The 23,907-nt window shown below is 43.5% G+C and overlaps 1 protein-coding gene and 1 long non-coding RNA gene across 2 annotated transcripts; both read right to left on the bottom strand.

Annotated features, from left to right (window-relative positions):
• Positions 1-849: 849 nt before the first annotated feature.
• On the bottom strand, positions 850-11,310 carry LOC118214140. The gene is made up of 3 exons (XR_004762589.1): positions 11,221-11,310; positions 7,779-7,928; positions 850-1,577 (listed from the first exon to the last, which is right to left on the bottom strand). It is a non-coding gene; the product is annotated as an uncharacterized LOC118214140 (long non-coding RNA).
• Positions 11,311-14,793: 3,483 nt separating this feature from the next.
• Positions 14,794-21,367, bottom strand: LOC118232174 (G-protein coupled receptor family C group 6 member A-like). Its single transcript, XM_035426909.1, has 8 exons — positions 21,133-21,367; positions 19,838-19,973; positions 19,430-19,736; positions 18,422-19,222; positions 17,946-18,155; positions 17,119-17,236; positions 16,098-16,396; positions 14,794-15,579 (listed from the first exon to the last, which is right to left on the bottom strand). Exons 1-8 carry the CDS (start codon positions 21,233-21,235, stop codon positions 14,938-14,940), a joined length of 2,616 nt encoding a protein of 871 aa, XP_035282800.1. The 5' UTR covers positions 21,236-21,367; the 3' UTR covers positions 14,794-14,937.
• Between the last annotated feature and the right edge of the window lie 2,540 nt (positions 21,368-23,907).

Below are 23,907 nucleotides of genomic sequence, written 5' to 3'. Positions count from 1 at the left end.
CAGTTTGGAGGTGTGATGAATAGTCAATTTTAGCCATGCTTCTCCAACAACGCCGGAAGCCAAAGAGATTATGGATCCATCAGTTTATCTTGCTGTAAAGTTCTAGTGCAGCCAAAATGAACCAGCATAATTATGTCTTTTGATGTCTCCAAAGCTATGTGTTTTGCTACAGAAGTACAGTTTTAAATCTCTGTCTTTAGGAAGTTAAGATTGTTGTATTACTTATTCTAGTGGTGTAGTGTTTAAATACTCCCTATAAGGGACTGGTGTTAGTGGTGTAGTGTTTGAATTCTGTCTATAAGGGACAGAAAAGCACAAAAGTAAAATGCATCCTAACCCCAAGCTCACTCTTTTCAAAGGCAGGTTGAAGATAATTCATTAATGAAAAAAGAAGACTTTCCATTAGTGCTGCGTGAGCCATGTTTGGGTTAAAGTCGAAAGGAAAATTTACATTTACATCATTTGGCAGACACTTTTATTCCGTAGCGATTTACAAAAGTGCTTTGAATTACAGCGCAAGATGGCTTCACATCTGTCTAGCAAGCGAAACCCTCAAGAGAAATAACTACTGTCCAAACAAAAAAGTTTGCTTAAAAGTATAGAGAAGGGGTAGAGATGTTTTAATTTAAAAATGGTATTAAACATGGAACAAGTTATGGAAATACTAAATTTATAAACACATTTTGATGGTTTTAAAACAAAAATTAAGAAATACACTATATGACCAAAAGCAACTCACGGTCCTCGAGGGCCGAGAACTGCTGTTTTTCCACCCTGCCTTTGCCTGGGAGTCAGGTGTGAAGACAGTCTGGCCAATCAGTAGCACTAATTACCTGGGAGAAAAGAAAACCAGGGCTGGATTTGGATTCGAGGGCCAGAGTTGATGATCCCTGTCCTATGGAGGACATATGGGTCCTATTGGGCTCTTATATACTCTGTTAGAGTTGAATTAACGCTGGCATTGTACTGTGTGCTACCAATGTTAGTCACCGTGAGCTTGGAAGGTCCCATGGCACTTTTGTTAAGATTAAGGTCTGCAGTCTTACGAAAAGGGACAGTGAGTCTGTGGAGCTTCAGTCACTTTTTCCACCCTGTCAACCTCCGGTAGCACGTCTAATGATGCAGTCCGACAACTTGCGTGGTAAATGGCACAAGAGTGATTATCCGCATTAAAGTAGGATAAAGGGAGGTGCACGTCCTTTAAAAAGAACACATTAATGTGCACCTGGCAATGTAAGGACTTCTAATCACTGACACTTGATGAGGAGTGTGTGGGAAGGAAATTATCTTCAAAGCTCTTCTTTGTCCTGGTTCCTCCATGCATGTTATTGATAAAGGTTGCTTTCCGTACCTAATTTTAGACTGGAGCACAGGCTGCCTCAGGTGTTGCAATCCAACATGCAGTCATTTTAATAAATGGCCATTGAATGAGACGACTGATTCGCAGCCAGTCATGGAACCTCAGTCTTCACAAATTCATGGTTTGAGATTGCGTACAGTACGTTTTATTACCTCTTCTCTTTTCTGTGAAGAAGAAATGCTTTCATGGGTAGGATTCTTCCAGCTTCTTAGCATGCCTAAAAGTACAAAAAAAACAAACAAATGCAGACGGCCATTACTATGACCCAAACCAAGTCGTGCAGCCTCACCACATCCCAGCATGCTTTGCTGTAGAATGCGACTGAGGTGGCACCATTATCGATAAAGTTTTCCATAAAATGTTAAAATATGTTGCAGTCCATTGTGGTGTGGTGGCCATTGATTTTCTACAACTATCCCCTGTTAGAAAAAAGCCTCTTACATTATTATATTGGCCAGCAATTACAAATGTCCAGGCACAAACCATGTTCGGTGTTATTAAAGTGTTTGGAGGCACGGATTCAAATGAGATGAAAACACATGAAATGGCCAAATTGGGTTGCCAGACATTTAGTATGTGGGAGAAGTGAGCCACGTGTGCGGAAAGTGGTCGTGGGACTGTTGGAGGGGAGGGGAGGGGGGGATGCTGGGACAGGACAGAATTTTGCTTACCGTCAAACAGCATAATTACATTTTAAATGGGAACTCAGTTACTGTGAAGTGGATATTTCTGGGGATCCATGGAAGCCATTAACAAGAAACAGTAATACTTGTACAGGCATAGCAAACACACACACACACACACACACACGCATGCACATATACACTGACACACACACACACACGCATGCACATATGCACTGACATGTATAGACGCACAGACACACATGCACACACACACACACATTCACATGCATGCGCACACACACACACACACACACACACACACGAACATATGTACTAACATGTATATACGCACAGACACGCATGCACACACAAACACACGCACACGCGCATGTGCACGCGCACACACACACGCACACACACACACACACACATAAACACAGACTCAGCCAAGGGAATAGGAGCCCCATTTCCTGAATCTGAATTTTGTTGAGCAAGTTTAAGAAATCGTCTTAACCCTTTCAGTGGCTCTACTTCGCAGACATCCTGACACATCGGTGTTCAGTTGCAAACACGCAAGCATCGATCAACTCTTAAATACCCCTGTCACTGAAATTGCCTTAGAATTGAATTGATGGATGCAACAGATTTTTTGGTGACCACGGAGAACAGTGTCAGTTTAATATACATGAGCCGTTCCCTTAAAAAATACTGCTGTTTATTCTATTCAAATTCAACTGCTTGTCAAGTCAGCCTCGCCCCACAAAAATAATTAGACACGGACATCAGGTTTCATTTGCAGCCAGTGAAAAAGAAGTACAACTTACACTGGATTTCCTACTTCAGACAAATCCCCATTTCACGTTTTCCCTATCACTATGTTTTATTTATTATTTATTTTAAAAAATACAGACCAGCAAGAATGTTGTGATTCTTAGGCATAACATTTTTTTTTTTGCAATATTGTACAGGACAAAAATATAAGAAATTCCAACAATAACACGCAGAGTGGTCAAGCTTAGACTGTGTTGCAGGTCTACCAGCCAATTCCAGCAAGTGTGAGACTGAATCATATATAGCCTGTTAGCTTGACCTCCTCTTCTGTTCTCATTAATGGTGGATATTGCTTTGGCGTGTCAGAATGCAGGGGGCAATTCCCTCTCTTCTCATCCTTCTGCCCAGTGCATGATGGGTATTCCTCGAGGGATATCTCACTGGAGGGTCAGACCCCCGGACTGTAGGTTATGTGTGCGGGGTCAGAATGGGGACCTCTGTGTGGACAGCTCAGAGTCGTCAGAAAAATGTGTACTTTTGTGTACGTCATGGTATACACACACACACACATGCACGCACACACGCATGTGCACGCACACACTCACACACAAACATGCATGCACGCACACACACACTCACATACACACGAGCATGCACACAAACACACACGCACACACAGACATGCATGCACACACACACACTCACATACACACATGAGCATGCACACATAGATGCACACACACACATATGTGCATGTACCCATGCCACGCACAGGCATGGACACACATGCATGCATGAACACACACACACACGTATGAACATGCATGCACACACAGGTAAGCTAAATAACCTGTTTGCAGTGGCCCAACACATTGCAGCGCTCCATATTACACTGTACCAGGTACAAAAATCACACGGTTAAAAAGTGTCTCCCTTCCCTTGTTTTCGATTTTTTGTCTCAGTGTTGGGCCACCGCACTTCTAAGAGCAAACAGGGACTGGGGGGGCTTCAATTAAGGTGCTGCGAGTGTAAATATTTCACTTACTGCACTGTGACTTACTGCCATGCACACAATGGGAGCGTCTAGCTTCACGGGCAGGGGCGCCGGGGAACAAATAATATTTGGAAATGTCGCGGTCGTTTCAGCCGCGCTGAGGCAGACCTACGGCTCTACACAGAGCCCTGTTTTCACAGGCCAGGGAGCGGTAACTCACGGAGGAGGTGAATTAAAGCACGTCCAACTCAATTTCGGGTAATTTCCTCCAGAGACTGTGTGGTGCACCTCTCAGCGCGGCTGAGAGGAGTTGGGTTTAATTACCCACAGCCATGGCGGGTTTGGATTAGTGTAGCACAGTGGGTAAGGAACTGGGCTTGTAACCGAAAGGTCGCAGGTTCGATTCCCGGGTAGGACACTGCCGTTGTACCCTTGAGCAAGGTACTTAACTGAAATTGCTTCAGTATATATCCAGCTGTATAAATGGATGCAGTGTAAAAATGCTATGTAAAAGTTGTGTAAGTCGCTCTGGATAAGAGCGTCTGCTAAATGCCTGTAATGTAATGTAATGTAATGGATTAACCCCTTAAGGGAGTATCCTGCGCTCATTAATATTAATATCTGTAAGACACATCATGTGTAAACCATTCCTCATTGCTGGCTAGGTTAGAGCCGGTTAGTGCAGACTGTCCCAATGCAATAAAATTACACTACCAGGCAAACGGAAAAAAAGCAACATAAACTGGGCTTTGCCATCGTATCGTAAAACCTGAGGATTAATTCATGTGTAATAACATTGTAACACTGAGCCACTGTACACGAACATTAGACTCTATAGCAGTCTCAAACTCCAGACATTACATCCGAATAAAGAAAGTCTTTGATTCCGCATGTATGAGCTTGAAAGCTGATTAATTAATCACTAGCTAACGGTAGGCCTAATTACAGGCCCTACTTGTTCTGTGACAAGTTCTGAGAAAAAATGGACATGGCAAATACTAACTGTACAGGTCACTGTAATATTATGGGTAAGGCAAATACTAACTGTACAGGTCATCGTAATATTATGGGTAAAGCAAATACTAACTGTACAGGTCATCGTAATATTATGGGTAAGGCAAATACTAACTGTACAGGTCACTGTAATATTATGGGCAAGGCAAATACTAACTGTACAGGTCATTGTAATATTATGGGTAAAGAAAATACTAACTGTACAGGTCATTGTAATATTATGGGTAAGCAAATACTAACTGTATGGGTTATTGTAATATTATAGGCATGGCAAATATTAACTGTACAGGTTATTGTAATATTATAGGCATGGCAAATATTAACTGTACAGGTTATTGTAATATTATAGGCATGGCAAATATTAACTGTGCAGGTAATTGCAATATTGCAGTGCCCGTGGGCTCCAGAAATGCTTGAGAAAGTTTTTTTGCAAAGGGTCACACCGTTACACGAAGCTTGTGTATATCTGTGTAGTCTATAAATATGAGCTTGCCCTGTGTAACCAGGCAACAAATCTAGCAGTCTGCCATAGCTGGTTCAGTAAAGACGTTCCCATAGCTCTCCTAAATCCTTTCGCGTCTCCTTCAGCCTTTCCAAATTTATTTAATAAAAATGAAAGTAATTTAAGTCTCTGCGATTCTGGCCTCAAGACTCAACCACGATGATATTACAAAATATCCCCAAAAAACATATCTCCTCAGGGTCAACTGGAAATCCTATTTTATCCTTTTACTAAAATTGCTTTGGTGCTACGCTAAATCACCCCATGTACTGTATGCAGCACTTTTAGAGGGTATAAACTATGATTTAGAATAGAATAGAATACTATGATTTAATACAGTGATGAACATAATGTTGTTTCTGCTTTCTGTTGAAAAACAGTCTCTCGTTAACCTACCCATTATTTCAGGAATAATTATGAAATGATGATAGACATGCTTATCAATTGTCTCTAAATTAACTTTCCCAACTCTTAAGTGCTCTTCAGAGAAACCATCACCAAGTTTTATCACATTTCTCCCCTCTTTTTTGCCTTTACGTGTTGTATTGTTGTGTGAGCTGTTCTTATATGCTGAGTAGATTGTCCTGCTTTTGTCATGTCTCTTCTATAATAAAGTTTCAAATACAAATTTCTAATAAAATAACAAGACATATTTCCAATATTTCACTATTGACTCATCAAATATTATTATCCCTTATCAGGTCATATTTCCCATGCATTAAAGTTGGTATATTTGTAGCCTTTTCTCTGATGGAGATTGGATCTGCAATAAATATATGAAACTCCAATTAAATTTAGATTTTATTACTCTGTATGAGTGACACTGGTACCACACTGATATAGCTCCTATAATACTGAGGAAAGTGCTTACATTTTCCATTTGCATCATGGGAAATTATTTACATCCTAGAGAGCCTTGCGGTTACCCATAGTTCCGGAACACATTTTGCAAAACACAAATATGCAAAACTTTTTTTTTTCTCTCTGAACAGTCCTTATATATATATATATATATATATATATATATACACCTTTTACATGCTCTTCTATAGTTTTGAGGTACTCAGTAAGGGTTTATCTGTTCATCTTGGGGACTACACTCAGCCTTTGGTTTCCTTAAGATTACTTTGAGAAAAAAAGGCCCCTTGCGTAGTGCAGACAGTCTCCTCAGTAGTGTTTAATCTTCGAAGTTGAAAGCAGCCAATCTTGTGGAGTGAACATCTTGCACCAAAGGCAGGCCCTGATGCTCACTAAATCTGGTTTTATGTGGATCTTTTATTTTTATTTATTTGGTTTTTTTTTGTTTGTTTGTTTGTTTTTTTCAAAAATGTGCATGAATCCTGGAGTTTGTGGTGTTGGGTCCCTAATATGGCCAGTTAGCGAAAGGTTGGTGAAATTTAGGCATTCAGGTGAAAACTCGGCTACATTTGGATGAAAATGAAAGTTTGTTAGCTGACTAGGGCATATCCAGGCTATGTCCAGGTAAAATCTGAGCTATATTGGGGTTAACTTGGTCCGTTTATGTCAAAACACCTCTAAACCTAGATTTTCACCAATTCCAGATGTCAAGATTTCGCCTTTTGCTCACTGGGTAAGCTTGTGAATAAACAGCAAGCATTATACTTGCATTTACCCGTAAGTCTGTGTTAAGGACAAAAACTGCTTGAATGCTGCTTCTATACCTGAAGAACTCCCATCATGCAACCGGTGAACAAACACATACTAATGACTGCCCCAGCCTGAAACATGAACTCTTCCCAGAGGTTGAAAATCCAGGTTCAAATTTTTTTTTATAACCTTTACTTTACCAGGGCGGTCAAAGAAGAACATATTCTTATTTACAGTGACATCCTGACAAGATGCCGTGAACTGTCCTGATGGTGAGAAGTAGAGGGTAAAAGGAAAGGAATTAAATAACCACAACAGCATTACAAATCTATACACAGACCCCACACACGGTTATATCCATACAGTAATACAGTCATCAGTGGTAAACAGCCCTGTTCCTGGAGACCTATCGTCCCGTAGGTTTTCACTCTAACCTAACAGAACACGCCTCATTCAACAGCATCTTGTTCAGTTGCTAATTAGTTAGGAAGAATTTTTTCACACAGAGAGTAGACAATGTGTGGAATGGCCTACCAGGTCATGTAGAGGCAGAAACTCTGGGGATTTTCAAGGCTAGGCTTGACACAGTGTTAGATACCATCTAGTCTTTAGGTAATCAGAGCACTAACCTACTCAGGAAAATGGCATTGTTGGGCTGAATGGCCTGTTCTCGTCATTATATTATGTTATGTTATGTTAGTTAAATTGGGTGTGCCAAATCAGGGTTGAAATGAAAAACCTACAGGATGGCCGATCTTCAGGAACAGCGTTGGTTACCACTGATACAGAAGCACTGAGCAGGTAGCTGGAAAAACAATAGGGCAAGCGAGGACATAGGCAGCTACTATAGCAACGGAGGGCAAAGTAAAGTAAAAGTCCTCTCCAGTATTTTGTTCCAATTACCTTGCTCATTAGGACAAATTCTTCAGCCAGGGGAGGGGGTAGAAGGTATCAGTGAAATGAGCTGGCTGAGTATGTGGGTGGAAGAAGCACATGGCAGGACTTTTACACCTTGAGTCCCGGACTATCCACCTCTGATACTTATCCAAGTTTCTTGAGAACAGACAGTGAGAGAGAGAGAGAGAGAGAGAAGGTAAAACTCACAGGCTATGTACGTGACATCCAGGCTGATTTGGTCATCTGCTGGTGGAAACTGTGCTGTTAAGCTGGAGAAATGGCGAAATATGATCTGGTTTCGAACCTTCGGGGACATTGCACTGTACCCGTGGAGATACACACCGTGGGCCTGATTTAGTAAGACCTTCAGCACACGGAAAACCTTTTTAGCATACGCAAAACCAATAGCATGACCAATGATTGGTCATGGTATTAGTTTTGCACCAATCATTAGTTGTGTTACTAGCTACACATGTGCTAAAAGGCTTAGTAAATCAGGCCCAATGTCGCAGAAGAAAGTGAGTAATAAGCACTGATAAATACGATCAGGCATTCCAGATTGAGTGAGAAACAGTTGGGGGAAAAGCTTTAAAAATATTCTTAACAAACCAGAAATAAGTAAAGATAAACATGTAAACACACACTGTAAGATTTTCAAGGAACCACTTTTTGAAGACCTGCTGAAATATGTCTCGTTTAGTGGAAACACAGTGGAAACTTCTGTAAAGGTATCGGGGGGGGGGGGGGGGGGGGTGGAGAGATTTGTAGCTCAGCTGTCAGTGCTGAGCGGGGGAAGCTTTGTGAGCAGAGGCACATCTAATCGTGTGGATTTGGGCGTCGCACTCTCAGTCTCAAACTGAGGATGTCACTGTCCCATGATGCTCGGAGTCTGGGTATTTCAGGGATCGGCGCTGTCGTGTCGGAGCACAGCAATCCTAGCAATGACATTTCCGCCTAATTCCCAGGTCCACACTGATTGGCTGTTCACTTAAGGGATTTCGGAGCAGACGCTGACACATACGAGCACCCGCACAGCCAAACACACACACACATACACACACACGCACATGAACACACACACATGCACACACACACACACGCACACACACGCACACACACACATACACACACACACACACGCACATGAACACACACACATGCACACACAAACACACACACGCACATGAACACACACACACACACATACACACACACGCACATGAACACACACACATGCACACACAAACACACACACACACACACACAAACACTGCAATACTGCATTTCGTAACCATTGAACTGAAGTTTGACGGGAAGGTTTGTATGGGTTTATATATAATCAGGCTCAAGGGAGGGAGAGAGCGTGGGGGCTTATCTTTCCCAACGACCGACAAGGTCAGCATGAAGGAGTGTTTTCATTTGTTAAAATACAGGAAATGGGCTGTAGGATTATCTTGCGATTTGAGTCCGCAAGGACAGCTCTCTCTCCCCCCCCCTTTTTAGCATACGCAAAATCCCCCCCCCCCCCCCCCCCCCCCCCCATTATCGGTTTATTCGCCATTATTTGTTTAAACACCACTGTCAATTTATACAGTAAATGTAGGCAAATTAGGAAAGTTTGTCTGCATTTGCATATGTGTGTGTGTGTGTGTCTGTGCACACCGATATGTGTGTATGTCCGTTTGTGTGCATGTGCAAATGTGTATCTATGTGAGTGTGTGCACAAGCCTGTGTACGTGAGTGTGTGCATGTGCACGAGGAGCATGTGGAATCTGAGTGTGTGGCACTTAGATGTGTGCGCATGTATATGTACTGTATGTGTGTGAATGTACCTTTACATGTGTGCACGTGTGCGTGAGCACAAGAACTAAACTGAACAGAGCTAGTGATGGACAAAGCTACAATCATACAAGTGCCACTGAATTACACGCCTTCAGACCTGTGTTTGCTTCCACTTCCCTGCTGAACTTACATCTTAAACATCTTAAATTGACACTTCTTGCGGGTTTTAGTTAGTTGACCATCTTAACTACCTGTTCACCAGCCTATAGTCAACTAGTCTACCAGTTTAGCCACCAGTTTTTTTTTTTTTTAACCAGCTTTGTCTAGGCACAGACTATTTTATAATCTCAGTTTGTTTTAGCTGGACTTTTCAGTAGGTTTGTGACTAATTGTGCTCATAACCATTGGTGGCCCTTTAAACAGTCTTTTTTTAATCGAATTGCCAAGATTTCTGGTATACCATCTGTGCCAAAATTCATTTGTGTACATATTAATTGTCCCCAGTAATGATCAAACACAAAGATCTTTGCTGTAGCAGTCTTACATTTCGAAGTATAATGGGTGTATTTATTCATTTGGGATCCAGACTAACTCCGTTCTATTTGCAATCTGTCAGATATCAGGTTTGTGGATTTACGTGCACGGAGACGGAGCGCTTTGTTTGCCTTTCCGATCAACAGCGCGCCTGTTTTTAAGCCCGTCTCCGGTGACTGTAAGAAAATAACTCTTAATAACTCCGCTACCGTGAACCTGGCAATCGGATGTCACCTCTGCTGCCTATCTGTCGCCACTGCTGACAAAATACTGTACATCAATGGTTCCCTCCTCACCCCCAAATGGAGAAATACGGCACTGTTGTGCGCGCGTGCGCGAGCACTACATTCAAATTAAGTCCGTTCGCATTTCAGTTGCTCCTGGCTGTTTGATCACTTCTGCCGTTTCTCCGGGAATGATGGAATGTGCTCGCCTGAGGCCGTAGGCAGGGTTGCAGACAGGGATCTGTGGCCCCATGAAAGGATCTCATATTTGGGACACACCACCCCAGGCCTCTCCATCGCAATTACAGCACCCGCACCATATTTTCAGGGCCCCCGTCAGTATTTGCCCTCGCAATTGTGTCCAACTCGGCGCCACTGGCTGTTCGTTTAGCGAATGAATGATCAGTTCTGATGGATTGTGCATCATAACTGCTTGCACAGCTCGTTATTTAAGATAGCATTATGTAGCACCTAGGCTACAACTTCTGGAGGGGGGTCACGGCGATTAAATCTGGTCCATCAGTCTGCCTGCGGTCTCATGGCGTTTGATTTATGGGAATCATAAGCGGAAGAACTCCACGAGAAGTCACAATCGCCAGGTCACGAGCAATAAGAGAGATTTAATGGAGTCGCTTAAAGCCGATCGTGAGCATGCTTCGCGATCTAAACAAACTGCACGCAATACTGTGGGCTACTGGTGTGTTTAAAATTGGTTTGTGTTGACAGGACATTTATGATTCAAGATAACAAAGATCCACAATACGGCGAGATTCATTTACGCGAGCTTCGGCTGCTTCACTTGACGGTAGCCTACACATCTCGTGCTGGAGAAAAATGAATCACGCACGGATCCAGGTGTAAATCCTGAAAAGTTGGATTAGGTATGTTATCACAGTTTTGCCATTCACGCCGGGGACGGGATGATTGTTTGTTTCTCGTGTAGCACTCGTTCCAGCGTTTTGTTTTGGGTAATTGCCCGCCACCAATTAAGCGCTGCATGGGATTCCACCGGACTCGACCTTAAATCCTGCAGAATTGAATTAAACCTGGTGTGCATAGTCGCATTCTGTGTCCAGCAACAGTGCTGATTCCACCAGTCATTAAAAAATAAAATAAAATAAATAAATCGGAATAGCTTTTAGCTGCTATGCACTTCATTTTTGGGATTCAGTTCCAAGCCACATCACGAGTGCAGCTGGCTCTGGTAAATCTTATTGTGCTTATTCGTTTGTACTTCCTTACCGGTTTCTCTTCTTTTCTTCTTTTTTGGAATTCCCGAGGGCAGCCACAATACCGTATGCAGTGCCACCCGTAAGTATTTGGACAGTGGCATAATTTTTGTTGGGTTGGCTCCGTACTCCAGCATATTAGATTTATAATGAAATCGGTTTTTTTTTAGGTTGAATGAGACGCTGTGTGATTTGCGAGGCGTGTGGGAACATCTTACCTGCTCCGATCCATCCAAATTCCTCAGGCTCATTGAACAACACGCCCATCGCCTTGCACCAGGACAATGGCAGCAGTGTAGTATAATGGCTAAGGTGTTGGTCTTGTAACCTGAAGGTCGTCGGTTCGATTCCGATAGGACACAGCCGTTGTACCCTTGAGCAAGGTACTTAACCTGCATTGCTCCAGTATATATCTCATAGGATACAATGACCCCAAACACACTGCTAAAGCAATGTGCCAAAACTGTGGAATGTTCTTCATTGGCTGAGTGAATCACTTGACTTGAATCCAACTGAACTTGCTGAAGACAAGACTGAAGGCAAAAATCCCCTGAAACGAACAGGAACTGAAGATGGCTGTGGCACAGGCCTGGCAGAGCATCAGCAGGGAATATATTCAGCATCTGGCGATGTCTGTGTGTCACGGACATCAGGAAGTCATTCAATACAAATGATTTACAACCGTGTAATAAGTATGACAACCGTATTTAAGATTACGTTAATTGTCCAATCACTTTTGGTCCCCTACAATTGGGCTGTAATTCATACATATATCACTGGGTATGGATGTAAATACCCTTAAAGCTGGTGGCCTGCACTTTGAACACCTCATATTCATTGTTTCAGTGCTAAAGCAACAAAAAATTGTGTCACTGTCCAAATACTTAGAGACTGCACTGTAATATATTTTTGTATGCTTTTGTAAAACAGGTATCAGTGGTTGACTGCTGATCATTCAAGATCTGGGCATCTCCCACACCAGGGCAGGCTACAGCCAAAAGCTTTCAAACCAGATACTTACTATACCTTTAAATTTGTTTCTCTGTTTGCTACATTTTCTTCAACAAAGGGTGTTTTAATGCATACTTCAGAAGCATAAATAAGACAGAGATGGACTGTAATTGTTGCTAGGAAACCCAAATGGGCAGGTATAAAGGAAGTTTTATTGTCTTGTGTGCGTGCGTGCGTGTGTGTGGGCGTGTGTGTGTGTTTGTGTGTGCGTGCGTGTGTGTGAGTGTGTGTGTGTGCGTGTGTAGGGGAATGGGGCACTGAATTAGATCAGACCAAAAAAAATGCTTTGACTTCAATGGGCAGTGACTCAGCCTTCAGACAGAGTTCTTGTTACCACGGACCTTTTATATGCCCAGAGATGCTATTTTAGGTTCAGGCTAGTGTACGAAACAGAGAGTTAAGGAGGAAGATGGTGAATGTGCTTTTTTCTTGTGAAAGAAACGGTTTGCTCGGACAATCATATTGTATTTAGGAAAAAGCACACTGTGTCAAATTAAGTGGCGGCAGCCTCTTTGTGGCTCTGGGGATGTTCATCTGTGGGTACAGGTTGCTGGGGAAACGGATACTGCTGATGAACTGTAGAGGAAAATAAGTGAAATTAATAAAAAATGCTATTTTTACACAAATTATGTACTTCCTGGGCAGTCTGGTGAAGTGTGGAACTTGTGTGCTCCAAATATGTGTTTGCTGACAAACCTAGGGGCGGCAGTGTAGCATAATGGGCAAGGAGCTGGACTTGTAGCCTCGCCGGGTAGACTCCCAGCTAGGTTTGACACTGCCGTTGTGCCCTTGAGCAAGGTACTTAACCTGCACTGATTCAGTGTATATCCAGCTGAATAAATGGATGCAATGTAAATGCTATGTGAAAAGGTGTGTAAGTCGCTCTGGATAAGAGCATCTGCTAAATGCCTGTAATGCAATGGAATGTCCTCTTCTGCCTAGCAGCATCCCACATGGTTCTAGAGTGCCATCTTCTGGTAGAAAAGGATACTACATTGCAATTGGCAGCAAAGAAAAACTGGCGGTACAAAAATATCTTCTGGGATGTTAAAATAAGTACACATCTACATTAATGTGAATATTTCAACGCCTGTGGAATTGTATGAGGTGAAAATCGCCATAGCAGAATTGATTGACTCATTGATGGCTGCATTCGAATGGACATTGTGGACGTGGCAATGAATGAAGGCTAGTGGCAATGGTTCTGGCAGGAGAAACACAAAGCACTTTGAATGACTGCATAATTGATAAAAATTATAGCTTTTACATTTTGGTTGTATCCAGCAGAGCGTATGTGAATGTTTTCCTTTAATTATATGATGTGAATTGGTGTTGAAAATAGGTTAAAATAACTGTTGAGTCTAAAGTTTTTTTTTTTTTTTTAATTATATCCGCAGTTCAAAGCTCTATTAAAGCTCTTTTTGAATTATGAAACATACATTAATGGAAGTGGCTGAAAGAAGGTGGCAGTTAGAGGTTTGTGAAATGGGTGGACCTTTCCAACATAAAAATGGTTTATCCGTGTCATGACATGGAAACTGCTGCTGTTAATAGTTTTTCTGGGATATTGTGTAAGGACTGTGCCATGCTTCTTTTAAAGACTCTATGCTATCCCTTATTTAACTGCCTTTATAGTTTTCATCAAAGCCATTGTCATGAAGAACAGGTTATGGTGCCCTGAAATGGACGTGGGGCTATGTATAAAAAAAGTAATGTTGTGCTGTAATTTCTCCATGGAAGACAAAATGTATGAAACTACCTTTTAATAAAAGCTGTGAATCTGCACTTTAACCACATGTGAATTTTTTGATTGCAAAGCTAACACTGTGGGGTACAGAGCAAAATCAAGAAAAATATGTCTTTGTCCCTAACCTCATGGAGCCCTCTGTACATGTTTCTAAATGATCAATGTTAAAAAAATTTTCTGGAGTAAGATGTTGATTTATAGCCTGAGAACTGGAGGTCTGACTTTGTATTAATGTCCACTACAAATTCACTTGCGATTGGCGACCCACTAGATAGCTGCACTGCTGATTGGTCCAAATGTAAAATTCCATGTGAGTGACCACTTACAATTCCTCCTGTAGGGGGCAGTATAAGAACTTTATTGCTTTCAAGATTTAAAATTTAAAAAATACAAAATGTACAGTATACAACAGGTTTGATACAGTATCTGTTTTATTTTGTACTTCATGTATAATTATTTAAAGAGAATAATGAGATATATAAATAGAGAAAAAAAACTTAACTGAATAAAAGACTCATTATATTAGTATTAATTTATCATTCTTTTTGTGTAATATAACTATCAAACATCGCAGCTGGTTTCTAAGTAATAAAAAAAAAAAAAAATAAAAGGAGAGCGAAGCGATCGCTTTCGGTTCCCTACTTGCTCGCGGTCACGGGCGACACGCCCTTGTTCTCGTAGTGCTTCCGGATGTGCTCCAGGATGACCCTCTCGTCGTTCAGCTCCCGCCTGAGCAGCATGACGTAGCACTTGGGGCAGAAGTGGCAGACCAGGAGGCTGTAGCTGGACACCAGCATGGCGGAGGCCTCCACCGCCTGCACGTAGGCCCCCGCCGTGCTGAGGTAGATGGGGATGAAGAGCATCCACGCCACCAGGTAGACCAGCATGCCGACGGCGACGAAGCTGGAGTTCCTGTACAGGTCGGGCAGCCGCCGGCCCTGGAAGGCGAACAGGAAGCAGACCACGGCCAGGAAGGCGATGTAGCCCAGCGTGGCGGCGAACATGGCGACGCTGCCGTTGTGGCAGCGGACCAGGACGCCATCGTCGCCGTCGGGGGAGTTCTCCCGCCGGCGGTGGGGCGGGTCCAAAGCCAGCCACGCGGCGCACAGCGTCACCTGGACGGACATGCAGCCCGTCACTATGGCGACGGGGTTGTTGAACCTCCTCAGCCGGCCGTGGGCCTTGGCGTCGAAGGCGAAGCCCACGCAGATCTGGAAGAGGTTGGCCAGGACGCAGGAGACGCAGAGGGAGAAGCTGAGGACGAAGAGCGGCAGCCGAGCCTACAAAGCCAATCAGAATGCAACTCGTGTGAAAAGGGGTGGTTTTCGATCCTGGATGCTGATTGGCTGAGACCGCGTTCTACGATTGAGTGTAAATCCGATACTGCAGGGGTGTCCAATCTTATCCATTGGGTGCAGGTTTCTGCTTTGTTTTTGGACACCTGGTTCTATTTATGGTTGTCTTGATTGAAGACGGTGCTTAGCTGATCAGTTGAATTAGGTGCTGTAGTGCTGGGACAAAGCAAAAACCTGCACCCACACCAGCCCATTTTCAGGTAACATAGGACACCCCTGGGATACAGTAGCAGTTATTCAAACAGCCTGTCTGTACACAGGAGCACCCTGTACATGAACCCGTCCTTACAAATAATATTACAAAATAAGCAATATTGTGTCATCAGCTAACCGTTTCTCTATGTTGTAGACGCTTTATGAAAGCAGTATGGCAGGCCGTGCTGCATCGTGAATGCAGTCATGACTGCATTTGGTGGGGGGGGGGGAGATTGTGGAAGAGCTACCTTGCATTTGAAGTCCGAGGGCTTCCCTATGGATATGGACACGCTTCCGAAGCTGAAGCTGAGGGAGAGGAGGATGAGGAAGCACAAGCCGCCCCCAGCACCCTTGACAATGGGCGTGTTCCGGTGCTTGACGAAGAGGGCGGTCACCAGCAGGGTGAAGACGAACCCCGCCAAGCTGAACGTCTCCAGGACGATGGAGAATCCGTCGGTCCACTCCAGGAATGTCTCTCTCTTCTTCAGACAGCCGTCCCGCTGGGGCGACACGTACTCGTCGTCCTGGCAGGACGCGCACGCCGCTTCTGCGAGTTCAAACGGGGGGGAAAAAAACAAAAAACGCAGGAGCGCGTGCGTCGTGGTAACCCCGCGTTCTGCACTCCGTCTTTTCAAACTCCCGGCGAATTGCAGGGATCACATGTAAGAAGGTCACAGATATGCGATTAGAATGTTCTTTACTGGGCATTCTAATGCTGATGTATGGTGTGCTGATGTACTGCTGGTGATGGTGTGTTACTGACTGAGAATTAAAAAAAAAAAAAAACCTACTCTGCAACAAACGCTGAAGATCCACACTAAACATGGCTCAACACTTCTATGAGTCAAAGAGACCAGATGGAACATATCCATTGAGATAGTTCTGCTGAGATTTGACGAGCCCTCCAAGACTGGAGTTAAACCAGCAGACACTGCGGCCCTCCAGGACTGGAGTTAAACCAACAGACACCACGGCTCCCCAGGACTGGAGCTAAACCAGCAGACACTGCGGCCCTCCAGGACTGGAGCTAAACCAGCAGACAGTGCGGCCCTCCAGGACTGGAGTTAAACCAGCAGACACTGCGGCCCTCCAGGACTGGAGTTAAACCAGCAGACACTGCGGCCCTCCTGGACTGGAGTTAAACCAACAGACACCGCGGCTCCCCAGGACTGGAGCTAAACCAACAGTATCTCAGGGTTTAACTCCAGTCTAGAGACTGCCTGCAGTGCTGTGGGTCACTGCACCAGGCAGAAGAGTTATTATACTTACTTTTCCCGGGGGAATACTGGTTGGGCCCACAGGAGCTGCAGGTCTTGCAGCAGGAGTCCTTATTAGAGTGCAGCTCATGTCCGTAGGGGCAGACTTTGTAACAATTGGAGGCAGTCACCTAATGTCGAGCAAATTAAAAAGAAAAGAGGAACAGAACAGAGGAACATGTTAGAATATGCTGTTCATGCCAAATATAACTGTATCCAAAATATAATGTGCTTTATTCAGGCAGGTCAACCCAGTCCACTCAATTCTCATTTGCACTGACTACCTGGGAAATCAGACAGTTCAGGACATGCAAGGGGACAGTACAGGAAATCAAACGTAGGGCAGATTATAAGGTAAAACAGCAGTAACGAATTAAACGTGCTCAACTCCTGAAGAAGGCTGTTGCCGAAACGTCTGTGCTGATCGTGCTTCACACATTTGCGTAATAAAATATCAGTTTGAGTTTTCTGGGCAGAGTGATCTGCGGTTTTCTCTACAGTGGCCATGTGTGCAGAAAGAAACGTTTCAGTATTAAACCTACCGTGATAGAGTAAAATTTACTCAGATGGACGGGTGGTTTGACTTGTTTTTTTTTTTTTTTTTTTGGCAAACACTGAACATTTACTGCGTATGTACAAAGCCACTTTTGTCAGGGGATTTAAACAGGGAAGTATATTTATCTACAGCCCAACTCCTTCAAAAAGAAGCCATGGGAACCATGATGTCCGCAGTGAGACCTTGATACCTTTAGTGCATCCCTTTCATCCACTTTCATCCCCCCCTCCCCCCCCCCCCCCCCCCCCACACACTGACAGATGTTCGGTACCCACTCAGCTCACCGTGACGTTTCCATATTCACTTATTAGGTGCTCAGGCATCACAATGTCACCGGAGGGTGCATATTCTCCCATTTTCTTCAAGGAAACTTTACCATCCGTCGTGTCCCAGACCAGAATATCGTGTCCGAGACTGGGGTCTCCGTTCGGATCGAACGCGATGTCAGTAATGTTGTCCACGGTGAAATTAACTTGTTTCACTTCTTCAAGAAGCTGTTGAAAGGAGCCGAGATGGTAGACAATTCATAAATGCAATAGCTCGTATTGGCAACCGATATGCACCAAATAGTTTTACGTGGTTTAGATATGCTAGGTCTTGAAATGTGAACATCGGTCAAGTAATGCAAAAAAAAAAAAAAATCTTTTTTTTCAAATCACCAAAGTTTTAGCCTAAACACGTAAGCTATTAAATCCGTCAGTCGCTGTTGCCATGGTAAACGTAGAGGGTAATCATACGGACAAAGTGCCGGGCGTCTTACCTCGCGGGCAGAAAACGTTGCGTTCCTCTCGCACTTAACGTAATCACATTTCAGCAGCCTGTGCAAAGCCTGCGCTATGACATTTACTGCCAGGTAAACTGCGTACGATTCATCTCGGTCGATGTAGTCCGCAAGACGCCGAACGTTAGCGCCGCATTCGTCGGCGTCAGCGAGTGAACAGTTCCCAGGACGTTGTCCAGTGAGGTTGGTCTCCCGCGAGCAGGTATAGAGATTCAGGTGGTCGCAGAAGAAGCTGTCCTCCCTTGTGGGCTGTGCTGTGAAGTTGCGCACGTGCTCCTCGAACCCCGGGACTGTGTTTCTCTTCGCGATGAACCCGTAGACTTTCCCGATCTTCTGAATGCCTCCCAGGCCGCGAATTTCGCCGGAAGTGGACCAGCTGTCGCTCGCGATCCAGGTCTTGTTGATGATCCCGAGTCCGATGGCCTCTTCCAGGACGACTTTCGCGTTGGACTCCTTGGTGAAAATCACGATGACCTCGGCCGTCGACTCGCCGAGCCTCTTCATGAGCTTCTTCAACAGATCTCGATCCTCTTCGCGAGAAACGACCGTCGGAAGGATTACCTTGAAGTCGAGACAAGCACTCATGTTATCGATCAAGCTTTCGACGCCGAATTTTCCATATTCATCCTCACTGCCGATGATCCCTACGCTCTCCCAGTTGAGTGTCTTAATCAGCTTTGCCATGGCTTTGGTTTGGTGCTTGTCGCTCGGAACTGTGCGCAGAAAGGAAGGGAACTTGCTCTTCCTGCTGAGAAGTTCACTCGTGGAACCATAACTGATCTGAGAACACACGTAAATTCAACCGATAGTTCATTATCTGGGATTTTTTGATATTTCAAAATTTGCTGATGTTTCCGAGTGGCCCAGATAGTTTTTTAAAATGCAAAAATGAAGTATATATTAGGCCATTAACACAGAAACAAAACAAACTGCAAGACAATAATTATAACAGCGATAAAAGAAAGAGCTCAAGTAGAGAATCGTTACCTGCGGGATAAGGGGCAGGGCAAGTAGGCGAGCGACGGCTATAGAAATTTCGGAATGTCGTTCCCCAATCACTGCCTTTACGCCCCTCCCGGATGCGGTTCCCTCATTCCTCAGATGCAAGCACTCCTCCGTGGGATTGACTCTGTCCTCCATCAGCCTCAACGTGGCCTTTATCGCCATGGTAACATCTCTGCAGGTGTCGTACATTTCATACCCCAGCGTCAGGTTGGGCAACATCGGAGACTTGTTGATCAGTCCAATAGAGTATACCATCACGTGGGCTTGGAGAAACGCGCCCACGTCAAAGCTAAACAAACAAAAATAAGCACGACTTTACTTATGGCCGCTGCTGACAGCCGTTTTGAAACGCACACAAACGTTTGCTCGGTATTTTTTACGAAGACTTACCCATCGCATCTCTGAGAAGTGTCATTGTTCACCGATCTAGCTCGTTCGTGCACTGGAAAAAGCCCACCGACAATGACGTCACCGGTCCTGCAAACTCCACGAGGACCGCCCGGCACAGAACAGGGGCGTTCAGTCGCTACGCGGGGCAGATGAATGATCAACAGGAGTAAAAAAGGCCGCATGTTTGTTTTTCGTTTCAACGCAGAGGTTGGCCGACAACTTCTTCATGAGCCCAGTTATAACTGGATTTTAAACTCACAAGCTTACCTGTGTCTACCGACAGGGAAGTTATTATTAACTTATTTGCATAGCCTACCCTGAGAGTGACACGTAAAACGTTGCATTTCCATCGACAGCGTTGCAAAGTATTTTAAGGAACAGCAGCACAATGTTTGTTTACACAATGTTTATTTACAAAAAAACATTAATTAATTACACAGGACAATAATAGCTTCCTTGTTATTTTCTTTGTATTCTTATTGATACTACTGTTGATTGAGATTGACACGCAAGTAAGGAATTAATTTCTCGCCATTTTAGAAGCAGGCCCACAAATAAGGTTCATTTTGAACGTTTCCACTGTTATATATAAGGTACAGATATGGTTTTATTTTATTTTATCAAAGTTGTTGGACCAGAATTACAAAATGCTTCCCAAAACACAGTTACAATGTGATAAAAATATGACAAGAATGTTATTTTTGTCAGTTCCCCATTTTATTTCACTTCTTAAGACATATTTTTATAATAAAGCGTTTATTGGGTGATCATTAATTTTATGTTATTTTATTACTTTTATTTGTTTTTGTGTTTTGTATTGACTATTGTGAAGCACTTCGTTACCTGTATTGAAACGTGCTATACAAATAAAGCTATTTATTATTATTATTATTATTATTATTATTATTATTATTATTATTATTATTATTATTATTTTCTTGTCAGTGAGAATACAGACATACCGTATGCAATATGTTAGTGATTTTATGGCATTTAATCACCTCTCACCAATCCAAATCCAGGAAAAGCAGTAATTATGACTGATGTTGAAGTTACATAACTGACCCAAGGTAGGCAAGGATTGTCACTAAGATACCAAGGGTAGGAATGTCAGACTCCAGGGTCTTCAGCCATTTTGGTGTGTACAATTGGAGAAGTCTACGGTCAACATGATATTTTTAAAAAGAGTGATCCGTTTATCAGTGCAGTGAAGCCTGGCGGCTTCGGCGGCCAAACAAGGAAATCAGAGCATGTGAACACTTCCTCTCTTCACAGGAGAACAAAAAACCTCTTACAAAAATTTGCCTTCTTTCTCAGAACAGGAGCCGTTCCACATCTGACTATCAAATGGAGAGGTTTGAGACCGCCGTTGTGCGCTGTTTGGTGCTGTCGGTGCATTATGCAACTGCTGACGCACTCTCAGCGTTGCACGAATATGAAAAAATAAAACAAAATGCACAGCCCCACCACCCAACAGCGTTAACTGCAGGGTAAATTCAAATTTAGATCGAAAAAAAAAATAGCGATTGATTTTTTTCAACTTTTTTTTTTCAATGTTATTCTTCCCTTGTTTTCGCGCATGATGCTTCAGTCCTACGCCAGCTATAGGTTGTGGTAGCTTTTTTTGTCATACTACTTTTCCCGTACAATTTTCCCATCTGCACCACCTCAATCATCTAAGTTGATAAAGTCATTGACACTAATTAAGCACAGGTGATGATTGATGTCGATGTTTTTTTTTTTTTTTTTTTAAATATTTATTTAACCAGGTTAGTCTCATTGAGATGAGAAATCTCTTTTTCAAGAGAGACCTGGCCAAGAAAGCAGCAGTCGATTACAGGCATAACAAAATTTCAACATTTATCATACTATAAAAGCAGTCAAACAGCAATGTTTAAAGTTTCACAATCTGGTTAACATGAGTACTCTGTTGTGCAACTAAGGGTCAGAACAATTACAAGTTTCACTGTAAATTAAGTTATTTCTGGAGCTCATTCCACGCAGAAGGAGCTGAGAACTGGAATGCTTTTTTGCCAGCCTCAGTACGAGCCTTTGGCACAGACAATAAGCAACACTCACATGTTAAGTTCAGTTCACTTACTACCGTGGACATTTTTTTAGTATTTTTAAATGTTGTAGCCTTCAGGCAGGGGCATGTTAGTTTTTGTTAGAAGCAGTGGGGGAAAAAACAAGAGCAGATATGTAACATTTGACTTGCACAAAAAAAGTTAAATAAAAAATAAACCATATTAGTAATGAGAAAATAGTTTGCAGCTGAGATATATTAATACAAAAAAATCTAGATGAAATAAAAGTGATGAATGTCATGTACACAGTTCAAATGAAATCTCAGTGGTTATATTTTGTGGCCAGTGGTTTAACAGACTCCTCTCTCATTGAATCACATTGCTTGGTGAAAAGTTGTCCATAGGAAGACCTGAATCTTTCTGCGTCGATTGAGTTTGTCAGCACGGCCAAGTATCGATTTGCCTCGTGCGTGAGGCAGAGGTAGAGGAATTTCGGCACTGTTTTTTTGTGCAAATGATTTGTAGTTGCCCAGCACAAGCCTAGAGTTTTTAATCAAATAAATAAATTTGTGAGCTGGTTGATAGAACCATCATTTTTGAGTTGAAAGGAAGATGCCCAATGTGCTTCTAGCCAGCTACTTTATATAAAAGAGGACTGAATAGATGCTCAACAGCCAGGACAGTCAAACTATGAAAGAGGACTCCTTACCTGGACAACTCTACAGGGACTGGCCTGAAATCAGATATGCTGGAGCACATTGGGGCACAAAGAAAAAGACACTGTCTAATGAATAGGGGAGACTAGACTGATGAAAATGGAAAATTCTTTTCTTTTTTTTTTTTCTTCAATTTATTTAACATTTATTTAACCGGGTCAGTCCCATTGAGATTGACATTTCATTTGCTTGTTTCACAAAATAGGATTATTACTGAGTTAGGTGGATAACTGCGCTGAGTAAAACCCGGGACCCTCCCCAAATCTGGAGCACGGACTGGAGTGAAACGAGCCATTCCGGGTTTTTACTCAGAGCAGTTATTCCGCTGACTCAGGTTATCCTGCTTCATGAAATACTTCCCTGGAGCCTGTACTGCATGTCTTCGGACTGCAGGAGTAAACCAGAGTACCCAGAAGAAACCCACGCAAAACACGGGGGGGGGGGGGGGCATGCAAACTCCACACAGAGAGGATCCGGTGGACTCGAAAATGGAACCTCCTTCTTGCAAGGCAACAGTGCGCCATCCGCTACCCAGCCGTGCCACCCAAAGGTAGTTTTGACGCGTTGGCAGTTTATTGTTTTGTCTGCGCCATGCGTCAGCTCAGCGAGTGAACATACCGTGACGGACGGCAGGGAGAGGTGCGGGGATTGGTGGTGGTGGTGGAGGACATATGCCTGGCAGCATATTGGCTCCACCCCCGAACCACAGAAGGAGGTCCGGCAATAATCAGACGCCCCGGCCGGTCTTTACGCACTCAAGGCTCAGGGATGAAGGGAGAGCCGAAACGTGAGGAAATCGCAAAGTACCGTGTGAGGGAAACGCGTTTGGTGAGGAGAGGGAGTGTTGTAAAAAAAATAATCGTTTGAATTACTGTTGTGACCTGGACTGCCTGACTACCCGCTTGTGCATCGACTCGTTTTTTTTTTGAGAACCCGGCTTTGGATTTGAACTTTGGAATACGGACACGGATTACGGATACGGACTGTGGAGCTGGACCGGGTTGCCTGATTTCCCCCCTTTTCCCCTTTGTGAGTTTCCCCCCAATAAACCCTCCTTGTTTAATTGCACTTCGTTTCTGTGTTTTGGTTCTTCAACTTGTGACGTGGAAACCCCACAGCCCTGGTTCTGCCACAATATTCATTTGTAAACTGTTCAGTTCTGTTGCAGGTTTCATAGATTCTGACTATGTCGCATCTTTCACACCACCGGATGGTGCCAACGGAAGCTCCGCCTCCAAACCCTTATCCCTCGATAATGTCTTCAGCTGCGTCCGCACAATAGTGTTTGGCGTGGTATCCATCCCCACTTCCGCACATCTGAGGTAAA

This window comes from Anguilla anguilla, chromosome 1, assembly GCF_013347855.1.
Source record: "Anguilla anguilla isolate fAngAng1 chromosome 1, fAngAng1.pri, whole genome shotgun sequence".
Classification (NCBI taxonomy): domain Eukaryota; kingdom Metazoa; phylum Chordata; class Actinopteri; order Anguilliformes; family Anguillidae; genus Anguilla; species Anguilla anguilla.
The sequence above is the reverse complement of the archived record's forward strand: the minus strand, read 5'-3'. Positions and strand labels throughout refer to the sequence as shown.